This window comes from Odocoileus virginianus, unplaced genomic scaffold (assembly GCF_023699985.2).
Source record: "Odocoileus virginianus isolate 20LAN1187 ecotype Illinois unplaced genomic scaffold, Ovbor_1.2 Unplaced_Contig_4, whole genome shotgun sequence".
Classification (NCBI taxonomy): Eukaryota; Metazoa; Chordata; class Mammalia; order Artiodactyla; family Cervidae; genus Odocoileus; species Odocoileus virginianus.
In genome coordinates, this window is record NW_027224321.1 from 3,394,117 (window position 1) to 3,409,108 (window position 14,992).

General features: G+C 57.7%; 1 protein-coding gene across 6 annotated transcripts in view; it reads left to right on the plus strand.

Moving 5' to 3' along the window:
- The window catches only part of MLPH (melanophilin), a 48,439-nt gene extending 34,109 nt beyond the window's left edge, over window positions 1-14,330 (plus strand). For 5 of the 6 annotated variants that reach the window (XM_020868875.2, XM_020868876.2, XM_020868878.2 and 2 more), the window contains 7 exons: window positions 6,273-6,458; window positions 6,685-6,840; window positions 7,318-7,410; window positions 8,122-8,199; window positions 9,946-10,003; window positions 10,673-10,773; window positions 12,053-14,330. In XM_020868875.2, coding sequence (XP_020724534.2) covers window positions 6,273-6,458; window positions 6,685-6,840; window positions 7,318-7,410; window positions 8,122-8,199; window positions 9,946-10,003; window positions 10,673-10,773; window positions 12,053-12,079 — 699 coding nt within the window. In that variant the 3' untranslated portion in view covers window positions 12,080-14,330. The remainder of the gene's footprint in view (window positions 1-6,272; window positions 6,459-6,684; window positions 6,841-7,317; window positions 7,411-8,121; window positions 8,200-9,945; window positions 10,004-10,672; window positions 10,774-12,052) is intronic. The other variant, XM_070463574.1, reaches the window with a different exon arrangement.
- The last annotated feature ends 662 nt before the right edge of the window (window positions 14,331-14,992 follow it).

Genomic DNA, 14,992 nt, shown 5'->3' on the forward strand with positions numbered 1-14,992 from the left:
CTCTGCTTTTTAATATGCTATCTAGGTTGGTCATAGCTTTTCTTTCAAGGAGCAAGCATCTTTTAATTTCATGACTGTAGTCACCATCTGCAGTGATTTTGGAGCCCCAAAATAAAGTCTCTCACTGTTTTCATTATTTCCCCATCTATTTGCCATGAAGTGATGGGACCAGATGCCATGATCTTAGTTTTCTGAATGTTGAGCTTTAAGCCAACTTTTTCACTCTCCTCTTTCACTTTCATCAAGAGGCTCTTTAGTTCTTCGCTTTCTGCCGTGGGGGTGGGATCTGCATAATTTCACTGCATAAATGCATAACCGCATTGCCGAATATTTCTCCTGGCAATCTTGATTCCAGCTTGTGCTTCAGCCAGCCTGGCATCACAGGCTACCAACTGCTCCCCAGGGCCTTGGGGATGAGAATCAGGGCTGCCCAGCGGGTCGGGCCTTTGCTGAGCCCTCTGCCCCCATCGGTGTCCACTTCCTGCCCCAGCACTGGCAGCAGGAGATCTGCCCGGGGCTCACCTTCTCCAGCAGGGAGGGTGGGGCGTCGACCTGTCCTCTGTCCAAGCCGGCCTGGAATGGGTGAGGGGCCCTTCCAGCCTCAGGCCCTTCGTGACTGCACTCTGGAAGGTGACCTGTGGAGCTCCAGACTTGGAGGAGGAGCCTTTCTTTGCCTGGTCCTTTGGTGAATCGGTGTCAGGTTTGTGTTAAAAAACTTGATTGGACTAGAGCATCCATGGGGCAGAAGCGTGGCGTGCTTCAGCTCTGCGTGTCTCCCTCTGCAGAGGCTGTGCCCTCAGCCCAGCTGGCCCTCGTTCCTGTAACACCGCCTGGAGGTGTCGCCGGACCCGGGCCAGGCATTCCTCCTGCTCCCATCTCCATCCCTGAGAGGTGTCGCTGACCTTTGCCCTGAGCGCAGCAGGGCGTAAGAGGCCCTGCGGAGGCCTGCAAGGAGAGCCCTCTCTGTGCCAGGCGACCGGGGCTCTCACTGCCTTTCGGGAGCGGCCGGGGAGATGCTGACACACAGTGTGCCTTGGGTCAGAGCAGGGGGCCACTGGCTTGGCCCCTGGGGGTGGGCATGGTGGTGGGGGGGAGGCCACTCCAGGCAGAGACCTCCCCGGGGCAGAGACCTCCCCAGGACAGAGACCTCCCCGGGACAGAGACCTCCCCGGGGCAGAGACCTCCCCGTGACAGAGACCTCCCCGGGACAGAGACCTCCCCGGGGCAGAGACCTCCCCAGACAGAGGCCTCCCCGGGGCAGAGACCTCCCCGGGGCAGAGACGTCTCCAGACAGAGACCTCCCCGGGACAGAGGCCTCCCCGGGGCAGAGACCTCCCCGGGGCAGAGACCTCCCCAGACAGAGACCTCCCCGGGACAGAGGCCTCCCCGGGGCAGAGACCTCCCCGGGGCAGAGACCTCCCCAGACAGAGACCTCCCCGGGACAGAGACCTCCCCGGGACAGAGACCTCCCCGGGACAGAGGCCTCCCCGGGACAGAGGCCTCCCCCAGACAGAGACCTCCCCGGGACAGAGGCCTCCCCCGGACAGAGACCTCCCCGGACAGAGACCTCCCCGGGGCAGAGAACTCCCCGGGACAGAGACCTCCCCCGGACAGAGGCCTCCCCCAGAGACCTCCCCGGGACAGAGACCTCCCGGGGCAGAGACCTCCCCGGGACAGAGGCCTCTCCAGACAGAGACCTCCCAGGGACAGAGACCTCCCCCAGACAGAGACCTCCCCCAGACGGAGACCTCCCTGGGACAGAGACCTCTCCAGACAGAGACCTCCCCGGGACAGAGACCTCCCCGGGACAGAGACCTCCCCGGGGCAGAGAACTCCCCGGGACAGAGACCTCCCCCGGACAGAGGCCTCCCCCAGACAGAGACCTCCCCCAGACAGAGACCTCCCCGGGACAGAGACCTCTCCAGACAGACCTCCCCAGAACAGAGACCTCCCGCAGACAGAGACCTCCCCCAGACGGAGACCTCCCCGGGACAGAGACCTCTCCAGACAGAGACCTCCCCAGGACAGAGACCTCCCCGGGACAGAGGCCTCCCCGGGACAGAGACCTCCCCGGGGCAGAGGCCTCCCCAGGCCAGAGACCTCCCCGGGACAGAGACCTCTCCAGACAGACCTCCCCGGAACAGAGACCTCCCGCAGACAGAGACCTCCCCCAGACGGAGACCTCCCTGGGACAGAGACCTCTCCAGACAGAGACCTCCCCGGGACAGAGACCTCCCCAGGACAGAGACCTCCCCGGGGCAGAGACCTCCCCCAGACAGAGACGTCCCCAGGCAGAGACCTCCCTGGGTTGCAGAACACAGCTGGCAGAGCAGTTCCCAGTTCCCAGGGACAATGGGATGAAGACTAGAGTTAAATTGTCTATTTTCAGCAAGTTTTTAATTTAGCAACTTCAGTGACTTTCAGGGAAATACAGATGCCGGTATTAGCCCTACTGACACCAATCCTCCTTCTTGCCTCCTTGAATTTCATGCTTGTACCTTGTCTCCGGAATTCTTCTCCATTTCTTTCTGTTGACTTTCTTTACTCCAACTAACATTTCACCTGCAGGGTGCCCTCCACATCTTTATGAACAGGGAGTTGGGCAGGTTGAAGAGCAACCTCCCAAGGCAGCAGCATCCCTGAGTGTCAGTGAAGACCCAGGACCGACCCTTCCAGGGTCTTCATGGAGGAGCTGCTGCAGGGCCCTGGAGGAAGGTCTCTGCCTCTGCTTACCTCTCAGAGCAGCTCTTCTAAATCAGCTCTCACAGACGTGCCCATGGGAGGGCAAGAGTTCTCGAGAATAATCATTTGTCGGGGTCCATCTGAATAGTCCTCCCATGACCCGTTGTCTGTCTCTGAGTCTGTACTCATGGTCAGGACTTTCTGGGTGAGGGATATTCAGCAAAGACTTTGTATAAACAACCACTCGTGCCTAGAGGAGGCCTAAGATGGCGTAGCACATGGTACCAAGGATATATGCTCCAAGGCACTGAGATGGCATGCCATCTTCCCGAGTGGTGGGTGGTGAGCACTGGGGACCTGAGAGCTCAGGCTCCAGACACTGATTCAGTTTCCCCACAAAGGGCCTCACCAGCATCAGGTGAGAGTAGTTTCTTTTCCTCCATGGCCTGTGTCTGTCTGGACTGTATTTGTAAGTTGTTCATTTACATTTTGCTGCAAAGGAGCTGAGAACACTAGGAGTTTATTCTGAGTTGCTACCCGTGTGTCCCAGGAGCGTGTGATTTACTTCAACACGGAGCTCACGCGGGGCAGAGCAACTCCCGCTCTTGCAGAAGGGAGGGCCAGGAGCTCGTTGGGTCCCTGAGCGCCTGAGAGGCAGGTGTGCCCTGGGGGGGGGGGGGGGGGGGGGTGTGGTGTCTGCAAGGGGCCAGTGCCTCTCGATCCCAGGTGGAAGAGCAGGATGGTGCTCTGTGCATCGTGTCTGTGCCATCCAGGAGGCGGATGGCCGAGTCCTCACCCAGAGAGCAGCGTGGAGCCCGAAACTCACCTCTGGGACCTAAGACTGTGGCCTCTCCATGGCTCCACGCAGCCGCCCCCCCCAGCCCCTCTCTATCAGGACGAGAACTTCCTGAACGCTTGTCATGGGTGCGCTTCCTTCTGTTTCACTCTGGAGGTGACATTTCACCATGCCTGTGTTGGGCTCTGGTTGGTCCAGCTCTTACCCTCTGGCCACATGTTCCATGCCGGCCATGCTCGCTGGGGACACGAGGCTGTCCTCAGAGCCTCCCTCCCCACCCCACCAGATGACAGATTACAACCAGAGCTGGTTCCAGTTGCCAGCAGCCACTTGTGACTGAAGGGCTCCCCCTGCCCGAAACCTTCATGCTTAAGTTTCTCAGCTCATGTTCTTCTCTGGGCAGACTTGCCCACTCAGGGCCCTCGCTGCTGTGAAGATCAAACTAATTACCTACAAAACAACGCGGAAGAGTCTTCCCAGCCCACTGGTGCCATTTGCCTGTTAAGACAAGGCAGCCCACGGACGAGATAATGGCAGGAAAGATACATCTGCTGGGCTCCGAAGAAAATGGGAGAATTGATTTCCTCTGCCCCAGCCTGGGAGCTAATAGACTGTGACTCAAGATTCAAGAGCTGGTGGTGACTCAGGGATGAGGAAGCCGTACGTTGAGTCACTTTAGGTCGTTACCTGGGCGCCTCCTGGCCCACGGTGACCCCGGGCGCTGGCCATTTCGTTCCGTCAGCCTGGTGCGATCAATGCCCACCTTCCTGTGTGGCTCACGATCAGCGGTGATGGGTCCACTGCCCACGGCAGTGACGCCGAACATGTCACCTCTCCTGCTGTGGTCATGTCTTCTGCGCCCCGCTGCCTGCTCCTGCTGCAGCTTGATGTCTCAGAGTCCTATGGTCAGAACACAGGCTTCCCAGTTACCTTCCCAGCCCACGTCCCCGATGGCGCACTTAGCTCTCCTTCCATCACCTGGCGTCTGGAACTCCCAGGGTAGTGGGTATCAGTGTCCTGATGGCGGGTGCAGCTCCGTCTTCCAACCACTGAGTCCCACCTTCTGCTCCAGGTCTGTGAGCAGACATGCAGGTGTCAGCTGTGGACCTCCTGCTGACATAGTCATGCTTCTGGTGGCCAGGTCACCCCCGGGGGGCCAGGCAGGTCCCAGCCAAGTGAGAAGAAAGAGCTGAAGCCCCTTTGTTAAGGGAGGTTGAGGCACCCACCCAGGTCTCTCTTGAGATTTCCTGGGTTGTGAGCTTATGTATGGTGCACAGAGAGCCAGGGGTAGGGGGGATCCCCTGCCCCATCCAGGCCCCCCGCCATCAGCTATACCTAGAGCCTGTGCCTCAGTGGGCCCAGCAGATGGTGCAGGAGACTCAGAGGCATGCAGGGGTGCAGCCTTAGTTCATTTCAGTTGCTCAGTCCTGTCGAACTCTCTGTGACCCCATGGACTGCAGCACGCCAAGCCTCCCTGTCCATCACCAACTCCCAGAGCTTACTCAAACTCATGTCCATGGAGTTGGTGATGCCATCCAACCATCTCATCCTCTGTCATCCCCTTCTCCTCCTGCCTTCAGTCTTTCCCAGCATCAGGGTCCTTTTCTAATGAGTCGGCTCTTCGCATCAGGTGGCCAAAGTATTAGAGCTTCAGCTTCAGCATCAGTCTTCCAATGAATATTCAGGTTGATTTCCTTTGAGATGGACTGGTTTGATCTCTTTGTAGTTCAAGGGACTGTCAGGAATCTTCTCCAGCACCACAGTTTGAAAGCATCAACTCTTCAGGGCTCAGCCTTCTTTATGGTCCAACTCTCACATCTGTACATGTTGGTTCCCTTCTTTTCCAGCCGCTGTTTATGCTCTAACCACAGCTGCAGTTATAACAGAGACTTTAGCAATTATGACCAAATAATCCCACCCTGAAAATTAGTTTTGAGAAGCATATACACAGATAAGAGCCTGGAGCAGAGATTGCCAGATACAAGCACTATTTTCCTCCATGTTTCTTAGCAGCTGAGGCAGAGAAGTAGACATTCTGGGTTGTATGAATCTCATCCAAGCCAGATGACAAACTTCCCTGGCTCTAGATTCAAGAAGGGACACGTGGCAAGGGTGCCGCTGACTGTCTCATAGAAAACATTCCTGCAGTGTTCACACAAGAGTCACAAATGTGCTGTGGACACGTCTCAGCTCCAGGCGGGCATCTGCGACTCTGACTCCCCTTGCAAAGCCGACAGGAGGTGTGGGCATAGAGCCTGGCAGGCAGAGGCATGCTGTGGATGGTAGACATGAATGCCACTGTCCTTATGCAAGTTCAGGCCCCACCCCCGAGCCCTCAGGTGATGCTGAAGCCACATGGCCATCATGGGCTTCAGTCTAAACATGAAGGGGATAGAGGAAAACCCAGAGAACAGATGTGTCAACTTGCTGAGCCTCAGCTGACCAGTTGCAAACAACCCAGGCTGAAGTCTTGGTTTGGCACCTTAGCAATGCTGCACCTTAGCCATTTCCCCCCTAGGAAATGGCTTGGGGGCCCAGTCTGGGACAGAGAGATATTCAAAATGGTGCCTCTCCGATGAACTGGATGCTGTTAGGACCTCCAGGACACCCCACCCTGCCTGGTTCTGGACTGGGGTGGGCAGCACCTTGGCCACGCTCATGTGGGGCATGGACAAGACCACAGCTCCAGCTGAGTCCCAGGGGGACGGGGGATGCGGCGCCTCCTGGAGCCCTGCGTCTGAGTGCAGTGATTCCAGTGACCCACTGAGTGAGGCCCACCGCTTGTCCATTTCAGCATCCAGGTGGCGACGAGCCCACCGATGCCGATGCGGAAGAGGCGGCCCTCAAGAGAAAGCTGGAGGAGCTGACCAGCCATGTCAGTGACCAAGGGGCCTCATCCGCGGAGGAAGAGGGCACGGACTCAGGGGCTGGGATGGGCAGAAGCAAGCCTGCTGAGGGCCACCGCGGGGCCACATGGGAGGTGAGGTCCCCCCAGCAGTCTCGGCAGGAGACAGGGGGAGGCAGGGCCAGGGATCAGCAGTTTGTGACTAAGCCACCAGCCCGGCCACAACCCCTGGTGGGGAGGGCCCCGGGTGCCCGGCCACCACTGGAGTGCAGAGAGAAGCAGCGTCAGGATGGGACGTGCGTCAGTGAGAGCCCTGCGGCCACTCCAGCTCGTGGTCACACTTGGGGCTTCCCTGTCCTAGGTATGCACGGCTACAGGCCAAATTCCCATCCGGGAAAAGGACCCGCTGAGTCCTGGGGACCCCGAGCAGCCCAGCAGGACCACGGAGGCAGAGCTGGCGGATCTGGAGGGCCAAGTGGCCGCCACGGCCTGTGAGGTGCGGCGGACAGAGAGCCAGGTAGGCGGGTGGCTGCCCAATGCCCGCCCCGCTCGGGAAACGAGACTTGTTCGCTTCACAAGAAGGAATAAGTGAACCCGGAGTCCCCAGGCTGGCCTGCCGCCTGGAACGTGCGCAGCCTGGAGACAGGCCACTCTCCTCGGGGACAGAAGGGCACCCCAGACAGATGGTGGGGGCCCTGAAAGCCTGGGAAGGGCCTGGAGAGCTCACATAGCGCAGCCCACACTGTCGGCTCCAGAGCAGGACTTTGGGGGTTTCTGTGGGAACCACTCTCCTCACCCCTGGGAGTGGGTGACCCTTCCGGTGACCATGGGAGATGGGTGAAAATGAGGTCCCCCAGGAAGTGCCCCTGGTCAGGACACCCATCTTAGGGGAAGTGTCATATTGGTCAATTAGATGAAGCCGGAGCAGCTGCTCTTTCTGGTCCGTGACATTGAGAAGGGACTTCCAAGTGACGTCTATCTGTCCTTCCTCCAGGTTTCGAATATTGAGTCCAGGATTGCAGCCTTGCGGGCAGCGGGGCTCACCGTGCAGCCCTCGGGAAAGCCCCAGAGGAAGTCTAACCTCCCGGTGAGTGGAGGGACGTCAGGGCCCTGGGAGGTCATGCCCGGGGCCCTGGGAGGGGGGCACGGGGTGGCCTGGGGCAGCGAGAGCCCCCACCAGCTGCCTCCCTCTTCCCTACCCTGATGTCAGTGACCTGGATGGGATTCTTTTTCATCTGTTACTGCCAATTCTAACATAAAGAGCGCTTCATGGGGAGGGGGCCCTGGACAGGGTTCATAGAGCTCCGCTTCACAGCGGGTGCGATCGAGGGGCAGGGTGGAGATCCGTCCACAACAGACACCTGAGAGTGGCATCCTCCTTCCCGATTCAAGTCAGGGATCCCCAGACAGACCACACTGAGGAAACCTGGCAGAAGAATGGCAGGTGCTCCCAGGAGAGCCCCAGGGGCAATTGCCAGGATGCCCCAGTTGAACCTGAACTTCAGATGCGCGACAAGTCATTTCCTCGTATAAGCACACCCTGTGCACTCTTTGAGGCATGCATACAGTACACTGTTCACTTGTGGTTGATCTGCAATTCAAAGCCAGCTGGGCATTCCATATTTTAATTTGCTGAACCCAGAGCCCTGGAGTGGCATGTTTGGAGGACTGACAGGTCATCCCAGCCTTTCAGGCCGAGTAATAGAAAGAACTTACATCCTTAGTCCTGCTCACCTGCACTTGCGGCTGGAGGTCAGACAGGTTGTCATGACGCACAGACGCCTTCCTTGTTCTCCAGATCTTTCTCCCCCGGCTTGTCAGGAAATCTAGCCAGAGTCTGATGGATCCAAATGCAGGCCCTTTGAATGAGGCTGAGGTATGTGTTCGCTGCACCCAGGCTCGAGGGGGTGGGAGAGGGTAAACAACTGGCCTGACTTTTCTAGCAGCGGGACAAGCCAGTGGGCGGTGGAGCTGAAATATGCAGACTTTAAGAAGCCTGGCGAGTCTCACAGGCTGCCTTCCCACAGAGGCAAAGCTTGATGTAGGGTGTCTGTAGGAGGGGAAAAAAGCCAGGAAAACCCAGCAGGGGAGTGGGAGGGTGGGACAGAGGGCAGGGCTGGGGTAGGGGCTAGTGGGGAGGCGGGCAGAACCCCCGGCAGGGTAACCGGCTGAGGGTAATACAGAGCCCTGGAGACACCGCAGGTCACAGGGGAGTCATCCTGTGCCTGGACCACATGCTGGACGTGTATCTCCTGCGTGCTCACCGGTCACAGGGGACACATATTCGCAGGCACAGGGTCTGGGAAGGCCCTGCTCTGGGAGCCGCGCGTCCAGGCTGTGGGAGGGAAGCACTGAGCCTCCATGCAGGAAGCAGCAAGAGGGTAGACGCTGGGGGAGTGGGGACACCCCTCAGCCTGCCCATCAGGAAGACACAGGGTGGCGGTGTGAGGGAGGGGGGCAGGTGCCAGTCCCAGGGCCCCATGGAGAGTGGCATCTGCCCCAGGTCCTGCCAGCTCCCGGAGATCTCAAGTAACCATCTAGTTGCTTCTGCTTCTCATGACAGCGGCACTGGGTCACTCTTCCCAGTAAAGATGGTATTTTTACCATCCCTTCCATCTGAGGTTTACAGCACCTGGTGAACCGGGGCAGACACCACCCCCGTTGCAGTGATGGAAGGAGACCACACAGACCACCAAGCTAGAGGGTCTCAGGCAGGCCCCCTGGCCCCGACCCCACCCTCTTCTCAGGGCTGTGACCTCCCTGACATGTCGCGGGACGCCCGGCCCTGGAGGCGTCCACGGCCAGCCTCCCGGTACAGCCACAGAGCAGCCGGGCTGAACCCCAGGGGCCGGGGTTGGCAGGACTTCCAGGGAAGTCAGGCTGTTTGCCTCTCGCATCCCCCTGAGGAGGCCAAACACAGAAGGAATTATCCCAGAGTAGAGAGCCAAGCAAGAGGAGAGGGCGAGGGGAGGGAAGGAAGGTGTGGGCCAGCAGCCATGGGTGCTGGGCGTTGTCGTTGTTCAGTCGCTGAGATGAGTCCGACTCTTTGCGACCCCATGGACTGCAGCACAGCAGGCTTCTCTGTCCATCACCATCTCCTGGAGCTTGCTCAAACTCATGTCCATTGAGTCAGTGATGCCATCCAACCATCTCATCCTCTGTCGTCCCCTTCTCCTCCTGCCTTCAATCTTTCCCAGCATCAGGGTCTTTTCCAATGAGTCAGTTCTTCGCATCAGGTGGCCAAAGTATTGGCAGTTTCAGCTTCAGCATCAGTCCTTCCAATGAATATTCAGGGCTGATTTCCTTTAGGATTGACTGGTTTGATCTTGCAGTCCAAGGGACTCTCAAGAGTCTTCTCCAACATCACAGACTCTTGAGAGTCCCTTCCCAAAACTGGCAGTTCTCCAAAAGGCAAGCATCTCTTTTATATTCTCTATATTTGGTAATTTATTGATAACATGCATTTTAGTACTGTTTAAAGGTCTAGTGTTGCCAAAGAACGGAAGACAGTTACCTTCATTTATCACAATTTGCTTGAATGATGAGAAACTTGCATTTACCTCTTGGTGCCCCTAACAATTAGAGCGACATAGTGACACCCAGAGACGTGTCATTCTTCTAGGTGGAGGCTGTGCCCTGTCTCGTGAAGAGGAAGCTCAGCAATTACTCCAAAAGCCAAGGTAAGGGTCACTTGCTCCCCTCGTCACCCAGGCCTAAGAGAGCGTGAAAATGACCAGTAAGGGCTCGGGATTTCTACATGAGCCATGGGACACAACGTCTCATGCCCTGACACCCACAGGACACCCCAGTGTCCCCTGGCCACCTCCAGTGACTGTTGTAGTGAGTTGATGCCTGGATCCCTGGCATTTTCTGCTTTAAGCACATAAAGGTGGAGTGGTGGTGTCTGTGTCTTGTGATATAATTTGTACATATACAGTATGGCACTAGTGGTAAAAAGTCGGCGTGCCGGTCAGGAGACACAAGAGACACAGGTTCGATCCCTGGGTTGGGAAGATCCCCTGGAGAAGGAAATGGCAACCCACTCCAGCATTCTTGCCTGGGAAATCCCATGGACAGAGGAGCCTGGCGGCTACAGTCCATGGGGTCGCAAAGAGTCAGACACCGCTGAGCACGCACACGCATGCACGGTGCACAGCTCCAGACCTTCTCACACAGAGTGTGGGGCACAGTTAGTTTCTTGATGTCTTGGACATCAAGGACAAGGACAGCATTCGTCCTGGATGGTGCGTTTGTTTTCATGCTCCTTTTAAAATTTCTTAGGAGGCGAACACACTTGTTTGAGCTAAATGTGTGATTAATAAACAAGCCCCCTTCTGTCTTCCCCAAAGACAAAGATGTTGACTCCTTCAGTCGGAAGTCTATGTACCGCGGATCCCTGACCCAGAGAAACCCCAACGGCAGGAAGAGAGCCGCCAACCACAGCTTTGCGGTAAGTTTTCTCGGTTCACCGGGGCGGCTTCTGTGACCTGTTAGGCTGATACATGAAGTCTTCAAAGGAAAGAATTGGGATAACTCACAAGAAAAGTAAGATCAACGGAAGATCTAAAGGAAAATGGAAAACATTTCTAAAGGTACCCAAGTGTCAGGCTGATGGTGGGGGGTGTCGCCTCACCCTGGGGGTCTGGGCTTGGGATCGGGGATGGCCCACGAGGCAGTGGGGACTCCCCGCCCAGCCCCGCACGCCTCCCCTGCACGGTAAAGGTCATGCAGCTGAGCCACCTGTGCAGATGCCGGGGTCGGCGCTGTCCCCCAGCTTCCCTGGGAGGGACCTCGGTGCAGAGGGAGCCTGGGATTCCTCCCCAAGCCCAGGGACCAGAGTCACGCCCACAGCCCAGGGGTGGGCAGGAGTCCTCAGTGGCCACCATCAGGGTCCCAACACCCTGGATCCCCACCGCTGTCCACACCCACACCCCACCTGCCGGCTGCAACCACCCAGCAACAATTCTGACTTCATCCCGGTTACGTGAGTCTGAGCCGATGCCTTGGCTGTCCAAGAAGACAAAGTGACAGCTCTGTTATTTCCACGGACTCCATCTTGAAACAGATTTCAAGGGATTTCACAACACTCACTGCTGATGCCTGTAGCTGGGAGTTGGGCAGGCAGGTGGGGCCCACGGGTCCGACACAGCCAGCGTCAAGCCCACCCCAGACGAGGCTCACTGCCCGGCCCCACATGAGCCAGGCAAAGGCCGCCTGGGCTGTGGCCAGAGCAGGGCCATTCCCTGCAGGAGACTGATAATGAAATCACCAGTGGGGGCTTAAGAAGCTAAGTGCCTCCAAATGAGGACACACCTCCCTGTGTTTCAGCGCCTTCAGCTGTCAGATACTTTCCATCTTCACAGCCCGCTTGATGAGGGCCAGTGTCATGGACCCAAACTCATAGATGGGGAGACTGAGGCAGAGAGAGGTTGAGTGAAAAACCAGCGGGCTCTGACCGATGCCCTCTGACCAGCAGGTCCATGGGTTTGTGTGTGCAGTTGTGTGCCCTCCTGTGTGCGTGCATGTGTGTCTGCGTGCATGCCCGTGTGTTTCTATGTGCACACACTCATGTGTCTAAGTGCGTCTTTACTCGTGTGCACACCTGTGTGTTTCCGTGTCCCTCTGTCCTCGCCTGTGAGTTTCTGTGCCTGTGTGTGCCTATGTGTACGGCTGTGTATCTCACACCCACTTGTGCATATGGTGTGTCCGTGTGTGTTTCTGCTCCACAGAAACCCGTGATGACCCACCAGCCCTAAGAGGAGAGGTTCGCCAGGACGGGACACCCCCCCTCTTCCCCTCCACCTCGGTCACTGCGTCCCGCCTCCTGCCCCGCGCTTTCCGCTGCACACAGCCCAGTGAAGGAAGAAGAAGAGACCCTAGCCCGTGTTGGAAACCCACCCGCGAGCTGTCAGCAGTTCTCAGACCGTCAGCTCTTCGCCCAAGTTCATGGACAACCTCCAAGGCCACCTGGTCCGTGGCTGCTCTGATTCGCTAAGAGGCATCTAGGCTGTATGTCTTTCCCTTAGGGCGCTGTGGTTTAAGCTTTCTGAAGAGGACAAAGATCTTTCTCAGTGTGATCCCATACCCCCTCCCTGCTGGCTTCCTGATGCTGCTTTCATGACCGGCATGGACAGGAGAGGACGCGGTGACCACCCAGCCGTCTGTGTACTCCTGAGTGTGTCTGCCGGGTCGTGGGCGGTTGTGTGAGCACTCCTGGACATCGGGACAAGTGACTGGACTCTTGTCTCTCTGAATAAGAAGGAGGGAAGGCTGTCAGATCTCCTTACACACACACCCCGTCTTCGAGTTCACCCATGCTTCACAGGCTGGGAGAGAGGACCCCGTGGTCCAGGACAGAGCGTGCAGGGGAGAGCAGGTGGGCATCCGCTCACAGCCCAGGTGTCGGGGCACACCACCTGCTGGGAGGCCCCAGTGGCACTCTGGATGGGTGGGCAGAAGGGTGGGCTCCAGCCCGACCCTGCCATTCACTGCGGTGGGATCCAGTGGGGCAAAGGACCAGCTGGTGACGCCCGCCAGCCACTTGCCATCCGTCCGTAGACGAGCTCCAAGTCCTCCACCTCGGACAGTCTGGGAGTCAGGGTGCGGCCCGGCTTTAAGGGGAGCCCACTGGGACCCTCTGCAGCTGCCTTGGGCACAGTAACCACATCTCCCCCTCCAGGGCATGTCTGGGGGCTCACAGGGACCTGTTTATTTGAACATCAGAGCAGCCCATTCTGCAGAGTGGAGCCCTGAGGGTGAAGCAGCCTCCCGCTGGGCCGGAAGCCAGCTCGTGACCCTCTAATGCCTTCCAAGGCGACTTTGGGTCCGCCCTCACTTCCTTCTCCCAGCGGCTGGGTGCTCGTGTTCAGTGGTAACTGAAAAGAGATGGTGAACCTATGATGCCCAAGAGCCTTGCCTACTAAGATGTTCTTCCAACCTGACTGTCTCCCCATGGCTTACATATTCTGCACCACGAGCTCCGATCCCATCCGCACTGACCCTGTAGTGTCTCAGTCCCCGCAGGGGCCACGTTGCCCACAAGCTGGCCCACGGCCACTCCAGGGCGATTTTCAAAATCGGCGTCTGCATTGATCCAGATGACCTGGGCTTTGGCAGTGTGCTGGGGTTTGTGGAAAAGATGGAGCTGATCCTCCTTCTCCAAATGAAAGCTGCTTCACAATGGCAGCTCCTAAATTCAGTGCTGGAAATGATTCAAGATGCCTGTACGTGGAGGAGGATCGGTTCTTTGTGATGTGCAGTCCTTCTTATTCACAAAGAAAACGGGGGGTCAACATGAGCTCCTAGCCTTCGGGGGGAGGCAGTCCTGGCTAGCCTGGAGCCCTGCCCTGGAGGTGAGGGTAACAGGCCCACCAAGGACCAGAGTGGCCACTTCGCTCCATGGCTAACTTGAGTGCAGAGACCTTCCGACCTGGAAACACACTGGTGCCTCTTTCCAAAGGCCCCTCTCAGGGGTCTCCGATTAGGTCCACAGCTGTACTCACTCATTCATTCGTTCACCTGATGGTGTGCACGGCCCAGGGATCTGTGTTCATCCGTGGCCGTGGCCAGGCCATCGGGGATATGAGTTCTCCCGGTCCCGTGCTGGCTCCTCGGCCCTTCCTGCCTCCTTTCCTTCCCTGTCAGGACCATGGCTTTAGGGGCCCGTGGCTGGTCTGCCACCCAGATGCCCCGAGGTCCCCTGCACAGACCAGCCACCCCTTCCTCCGGCATCTCAACATCAGCCCGTCCTGCTGACCCCAGATCTCACCCCCACACCCCGCTGTGCCCACTCAGGTCACCTCCATCCTCCGCGGGGGCTCTAGGCAAGGCTCTGCCCTCTCTTTAACCTCACGCTCTGTCGGGAAAGCTGGCCTCTGCCTTCTGCATACACCTCCGCCCTCTGCCCTCCCACTTCATCAGCAGCCGTGTCACTGATTCGGGATTTTTCTTTCAGGTTTATTTTTGATGTGGACCACTTTTAAAGTCTTTATTGGATTTGTTACACTAGCTTCTGTTTTATGTTTTGGTTTGTTGTGGCCGCGAGACATGTGGGATGTTAGTTCCCCGACCAGGGATCAAACCTGCTCCCCCTGCATTGGAAGGTGAAGCCTTAACCCTGGGCCCAGGGACATCCCTGGGATGTGTTTCTATGCCACAGGCATGTGCTCTGCTGACTCCAGGGCGGCAGCTCTGGTTTCACAGGCCTCCTAGCCCTCTGCCTTCAGTGCCGCCCTGGGCTTGTTTTATACCCGGATGTGTTGCATGGGTGCTGTGCTTTCATTTCCAGCGTGACCTGTGGTCCAGCGTGTGATTGTCCTCTCGAGAGCATCCTTGTGACTTGTGGACCCGGTTTTCCGGGACCACTGGCTGCTGGCTGCCACACTTGGGGCAGCCCGGGGCGTCAGGAAGGTCACCAGAACCCCACTGCACCTTGCCTTTCCAGCCCCGGGCAGCCTTGAGAGGAGGCAGCCCCCTGGCCTGGGCTCCACAGTCCTGTCAGTTTGGAGGGATGATGTCCAAGGCAGATCAGCCCTTCCCTTTTCTCCAGAGCCCCTCTGCTCCTGTTCTGTCCTGAGGCTGTCCACTGCAGCGGTCTGGGTCAGGTCAGCAGGTCTGGCCACATCCCTATGTTTCTTGTGTCTGTGGTTGTTTCTACGCTACAAAATCAG